This window comes from Nematolebias whitei, chromosome 2 (genome assembly GCF_014905685.2).
Source record: "Nematolebias whitei isolate Nwh7 chromosome 2, NemWhi1, whole genome shotgun sequence".
Lineage (NCBI taxonomy): Eukaryota > Metazoa > Chordata > Actinopteri > Cyprinodontiformes > Rivulidae > Nematolebias > Nematolebias whitei.
The window spans coordinates 1,898,067-1,904,677 of record NC_056499.1 but is presented as its reverse complement, the minus strand read 5'-3'; the positions used below and the strand labels follow the sequence as shown (position 1 = coordinate 1,904,677).

Genomic DNA, 6,611 nt, shown 5'->3' with positions numbered 1-6,611 from the left:
ATATATGTATAAATACCAAGTTACTTATGCTAGGCTCCAATAATGATAACAGTTAATGAAAATAGAATGAATTAAATGAATTTGAATATTGGGCTCTTTCGCTGCGTATAGTTTTGTGTGTCCTCAGATATTGCTTGTCTGCTAATAACTATGGATGGTAGTTCATGGCACCTATCAAGATGGTGGCTGTGCTGTCACTGTTGTTTTTTCATTTTATTGGTATTACTCAGTAATTTTGTTTGTTATACATTGAAGCACATTGTGTTAAGACTAACCACATTTCTCAGTCCTCACCGTGGATGTGTTTTGCGTGTTGCGTTGAGTAAAAAGTCTCTCGAGCTCATTGCTGTCGACCACTTTCTTCCCTGCGGCGCTGCCATTGACCTCTATTTCTCTCCTGGCAGTCCCGTTGAGCCCGGAGGACCCCTGAGAAGAGGAAGACGATTCCAGCGCTGCACTGTGCGCTGCCTGGGGGGTGGCCTGAACTGTCTTACACATCATTAACCTGAGGATTACACAAACGCACACATGACACACTGACAAATGCACAAACAGCATTAACCCGAGAGTGAGATCTCATAGGCAAGTTGTTTCCATGGGTTTCATCTGTCAGTGAGGATGATGTTCTCTGACCTGCCGCGATAGCTGAAGACAAGGAAGAGCACACAGAAGATGATGCAGGTCACTCCAATGTGAATTCCAATTATGATGCCTGTAGTGGAGGTTTTGCTCTGCTCATCTTTTACACAATCACACGAGCCGTCCAGCACTGAGGAGACATGGCAGTCACATGGCAGTCACATGGCAGTCACATGTCAGCGAGGTTTGCATAAGCAAAGCTGACACAATGGGTTCAGGACGGAGCAACATGCAGGTTTGTTCAACACGCACCAGATTTTTCCAACGCCTCCTGAAGTGAAACGAATCTAGTCGTGGCATTTCCGTCTCCATGTTGGTTGTATGCAAGCAGTTTGATCTCATAAACCACTGAAGAGTCTGAAGAGACGTAAAATCACAAACAGGAGCAACTTTATTGAGCAATCTGAGAGAGAAATCACTGCAACCTCATATTTGGTGTTACTTTTAGCCGTGTGAAAAAAGCATTTTGGCAGCTGTCACAACAATGAGTTTGTCTTTTACTTAGGAGGTTTTTCCTGAACAAAACCGGAATTTCTTTTTGTTCCTTTTTCCTGAGTGTTTTCTAGTTGTACATTTATTTTAAAACAAGTTAATTCTGCTTTATTAAAGGTCAAAAATCAAACATAGGGTTTTTTTCCCATTGTTTATTTTTATCAATTTAATACATGTCTGCTATATAAAAGAATGATCTGGAAATAATATAATTAGAATGTTTAATGACATTTAATTTCATTCAACCTTTATTTCTACTGGTTAATCTCATTGAGCCTCGGGGACTCATTTACAAGAGACACCTGATTTAACAAAGAGTGAAGACAACAATGGACAATCAAAGGATGCGTACAAGTTTAATTTTTTTTAACAAGTGAAAATAAAATGGTAATTAAAAGGAAAAGTAGCAAAAAAAAAAAAAACAGCTAGATTACAAGGCGGTGTAGAAAACTTATCAGATGTTTGAAGCCACTTAGAGAGGTCAAAGGTCGAGAGCTTCAGATCTTTTTACAAGATATTCCAGGAAACAGGAGCGGAGTAGGAGAAGGTCCTTTTGTCTAGTTCAGTGCTCACTGAGGGAACACTGCAGGTAATGATGTCCTGAGAGCGCACGCTGTAGCTGCACTCACACAGAGACATGTAGGAGGAGATGTATGAAGGCAGCAGACCAGGAAGTGATTTAAAGATGAAGATGTACCAGTGGGAGAGTCTGTGTGGAGTTAATGGTGACCAGTTAACCAGTGAATACTGGGTGCAGTGGTGGGTACGGTAGTTAAGCCAGTTATGAATCTTAGTGCACCGTGATAGACAGCATCCAACATCTGCAGCATCCAACATCTGCAGGGTTCTTGTAGGAGCGTTCATGTAAATAATGTCACCGTAATCAATGGAGGGAAGGAAAGTCACAGATACAAGGTGTTTCCTAGCATTCAGAGTTAGACAGGATCTGTTTCTGAAAAAGAAACCCAGTTTAACTTTCAGTTTCTTTACCAAGTTTTCCACATGGAGCTTAAAAGAGAGATGTGAGTCGACCAAGATACACAAATATTTATAGGAATCAACAAACTCAATGGGGGACACCATTTGAGGATGAGATCAGAGGAAGAACTGCTGGGACCAACTTCCTGTTTGAAAACATCATCCCTTTGGTTTTGTCAAGATTTAGGACAAGTTTGAGGTGGAACAAATCAGTCTGGATGATGTTGAATGCAGATTTCAAAAGCTGGAAAGCCTTAGCAACAGTTTTAGCTCGACAATAAACAACTGTGTCATCAGCGTAGAAATGTATGGATGCATCAGGGATGTTTTTACCTATATTACGTATGTAGATTGTGAAGTGTCCTAAGACTGAGCCTTGTGGTACACCATTGTTGACTGTTAAATAACTGGAGGAAGTACCATTATGTTGAACACATTGCCTCCGGTCTGAGAGATAGTTAGAGACCCAACCAATGGTGTGTTCAGAGAAACCAGTTTCAGAGATCTTCTGACACAAGATGTTCTGATCCACAGTGTCAGAATCTTTAGACAGGTCTAAGAAAAGTGCAGCACAATAATCCTTAGCATCCAGTGCTTCAACAACATCATTAAGAACCTTCAGTGAAGCAGTGGTTGTGCTGTGTTGTTTCCTGAAACCAGATTGATGTGGAGGTAAGATGTTAAATGAGTCCAGGTCATTTTTGATTTGAGAGTTTATCAGTTTTTCTAGAATCTTGGCTAAAATGCAGAGTTTAGAGATTGGTCCATAGTTGTTCAGTGAGGGGGGGTCTCCTCCCTTCAGCAAAGAAGAACAAAGGCTGTTTTCAAGTGTCTGGATGGAGTTTTGTCTCATGGAGAGATTGAAGATGTGGGTCACAGGGACTGTGATGATATGAGCAGCCAGCCTTAAGAAATAAGGTGGAAGTTCATCTAACAAACATTTCAAACTGTTATTTGAACTCTGATTTACTACTTTGTATAGTTTTACTTTTTCTACATTTGCTGTCAAAAACAAATGCAGAGTGTCAGAAATAAAACAAGCTAATTTTTAAAATTTAAATCTAAATAAGATTTCCTAAAAAAAGAAGCTTCAACAAACACTTTGCTGTTCTTTTTCTTCAATCTTGAGGTTAAAAAATAATCTGATTTTCTGTTCCAGCTTCTTCAGAGACACTTTGCATGCAACAATATTCTGGAGTGAACTGGTGGCAAAGCAAGGTCAAACAATAAATGCAGCATCAACAGACTGCAATGGGCTGGAGATATAAATTCATTATTAATGTTTCACAGCTGTTCTAACCTTAGTGGGCTGACAATTTGTAACTATGCTTCAAATGTATGAAAAATGAGGCATCTGGATGGTTTGAGTCTGAGAAATGATTCAAATTTTGTTCCCAAATGACACAATTATAAGAAATCTAGTATGAAAACTGTAAGAAGCTATTTAATGCTGCTCTTACCAATGTGAACAACAACACTACAGTTGTTGGGCATTATAGAATAACATGACGGAAGTTTAAAGCTGTATTCAGGATAAAGAGATGTTTCTTTCTAAAGGTCTCACCCAGCAGAGTGATGGTCCACTGCGTGATGTTTGGAGCAAAGGTGAACGGACCGGAGAACAGAGGCGCCTGAGCTCTTCTGTAGTAAAGTTTGAAGCCTTGATGTTGACCCATCTTAGTGGAGGATTCCCACATCACCTGCACAACGCTGCTGTTCATCACCTTTGTGAAGAGGGAGGGAGCAGCAGGCACTGCAACGCAACACATTTAAAACAAGGCAACATTGAGCAGATAAAGGTCATTACATAATCCTTAAAACCTTGAACTGACTAAACAGTAAAAAAGATATTTGGGGTAACTGTTCTTTTGCTCTCCTACAACAGTGACTCATTTTATGTGAATGGCCTGTGACGGATCTGGACTCACCCTCGCCGTGAGTGCTTTCAGTGATGCTGTCCGACGGTTTGCTGGCTCCGTGGGAAGTGTAGGCTTTGACGTAGAAAGTGTAACTGGTGGAGGGCTCCAAGTCACGGATGACCTGCTGCAACGTGACCTTACTGACCGCCTCCTCGTACTCCATGTCCAATGGGTCTAAAGGAGGAGATGATGAAAGAGGAGAAATAAGATTGAAAAGAATGCAGAAATAATAATAATAGTTGGTGGCTGACTGTTTTTCTGGCCAGTCCCCAATGAAAGGTTTGTGAAATCATGGAATATAATGTGGAAAGATAAAAGTGATCAATGCAGTCCATTATAATTATGGTTATTGTCCATTTTACTGGTTTTATCAAAGCTTTTTTATAGTGTGTCACTAATCTAGTTTGGTCCTGTGAGCCTGAAGAACAATGGTGGTCTCTCTTGTACGAGTCCTCGAGGCTCAATGACACTAACCTGTAGAAATAAAGGTTGGATGACAAAATGACCGGGTGGAGTTAACTGATGGATGTGGTCAATGAGGAGTTGTAGTGAACATGTTCAAGCATTTTATTGCCTTTAATTCAGAGACACACAGTAATAACTGCAGTTCATTGGGTCAGACCATCTTGAGGTCATTACAGCAGATCCTGATCCAGACCCCCCTCCTGATCCAGACCCCCCACCCCCCACCCTGGACCTTAATTTTCCATCCTACTGAGTGAATCAGCTGACACTGTGACACTCACACACCAAACCACACACTTGCACAACATACTGTGCATGCATTAACAGAAGTGAATACACAAGCAACTTAAAATTGGTCCAAACATGTAAATAAATTAGATTTAATTTCATAACTCTTAATAACGTGTTGAGTAATGAGGTAATGTTTGTATTCAAGTTATAAATACACAGTTTGGCTCTGTTCACAACTGAAACTGACATGCTCAAATAGTTAAAAGAGCTATATGGATCAATTTTACACCTGGAATAAAGTACAGTACATTTCTGTATGTTTCCAGTTGTGTTGTCAGTTTTCCACTCTGCAAACATTAATTAGCTCTCAGGTGGACAGCATGCAAGGAACTAGTCTCTGATCAAACTATTTCTAAGAAACAATTACAAATGAACAAGTGAGTCAGAGTTGGCAAACACTTTCATATTTCTGAAGTTGGTGTGATATGACATAAAAATAAATGAAACACAGACATTTTTTCTAAATATGGAAAGCAACCAACAGCCTTTAACCTTTTTCAGTTATTCTCCATCAGATTGCAGAGAGGAAAGAAGAAATATTTGAAATATCTTTATTTGCTTGTTGTAAACGTGCCTCAGTCTGCCGGCATGGAGGCCTCTGCAGCGACTTCACCAGGTACTTTGTTGAAAAGGTTGAGTCGATTAGGTCGTCCAGTCCTCAGTCCACAGCTGACTCCTCTGTCTTTGTCCCTGGCTCAGCTGTCCTCAAACAGTTTGAACCCATTTCACTCCCATTTCTAAACAAAGTTGTTGGTCAGATGAAACCCTCAGGTTCTCCTGCTGATCCCATCCCTTCATCGTTTGTATGACAAGTTTTATCCACAAGTGAACCCACTTTTTCTGCTATCATCCATCCATCCATCCATCCATCCATCCATCCATCCATCCATCCATTCATCCATCCATCATCTTCCACTTTTTCTGAAATCGGGTCACGGTAGCAGTGAGAAGGGGTTCTCTGCAGACCAAAAATGGGCGTTTCTGGAGAATAGGCATTTGTAGAGGACAAACACTGACTGGCTGTATCTGCTGCTCTTTTTACATCAACTCTTTTTAAAATTGAAGGTTTGTAAGAAACAGCGTTATATCTGCTGTCAAACACAAGAAGATTCTCTTTTGTTCTTGGGTTGTAGGCTGCACCTGACACAGGTTGGCTGGAGTCTGGTCTGGGTACAATGAAATATGAATAATCCAGGTATATGATGAAGCCTTCTGGATGGAAGGTGAAACGTTTCAGCACAAAAAAAGAAACTGTCCAGATGACCTGACTGAAAATTGTTGGATTGTATACCTGGATTATGGAGCATGGACTTTGTTCACTTTGATAACAGTTTTTGTTTTAAATGTGCTCTATAAATAAATTGACTTGCTTATTTATTTCTGGTTTGTCTTTTTGTTCCATATTTCTCTCCCTCCCTCTCCAGTGATGTAGTCTACTTGATACACGGACATACGGCATATACCCACTAGAAAATATTGGGAATTTCAGTATACCTATTTAAAAGTGCTCAATGATACGTGACACATCATCGTGCGCATGTCATTGATACGTTAAATTCTTCCGTAACAATATGTCAGTGTGCAGCACTTGTTCATTTCATTTCTATCCAGTCACTGCTCCTCTTCCCTGTTCCTCTTTGCTGCATCTCTTTGCTGCTCCTCTTCCCTGTTCCTCTTCGCTGCATCTCTTTGCTGCTCCTCTTCGCTGCTCCTTTTTGCTGCTCCTCTTCCCTGCTCCGCTTCGCTACTCCTCATCGCTGCTCCTCTACCCTGCTCCTCTTCGCTGCTCCTCGTCGCTGCTCCTCGTCGCTGCTCCTCGTCGCTGCT

The 6,611-nt window shown here is 40.8% G+C and overlaps 1 protein-coding gene across 1 annotated transcript in view; it reads right to left on the bottom strand.

Moving 5' to 3' along the window:
* Nucleotides 1-6,611, bottom strand: part of LOC119425124 (immunoglobulin superfamily DCC subclass member 3) — a 14,979-nt gene that overhangs the window by 1,243 nt on the left and 7,125 nt on the right. Inside the window, exons 4-8 of the mRNA XM_037692655.1 lie at nt 4,038-4,202; nt 3,674-3,862; nt 892-996; nt 634-769; nt 295-505 (exon numbers count right to left, since the gene is read on the bottom strand). Of these exons, the coding sequence (XP_037548583.1) occupies nt 295-505; nt 634-769; nt 892-996; nt 3,674-3,862; nt 4,038-4,202 (806 nt within the window). The remainder of the gene's footprint in view (nt 1-294; nt 506-633; nt 770-891; nt 997-3,673; nt 3,863-4,037; nt 4,203-6,611) is intronic.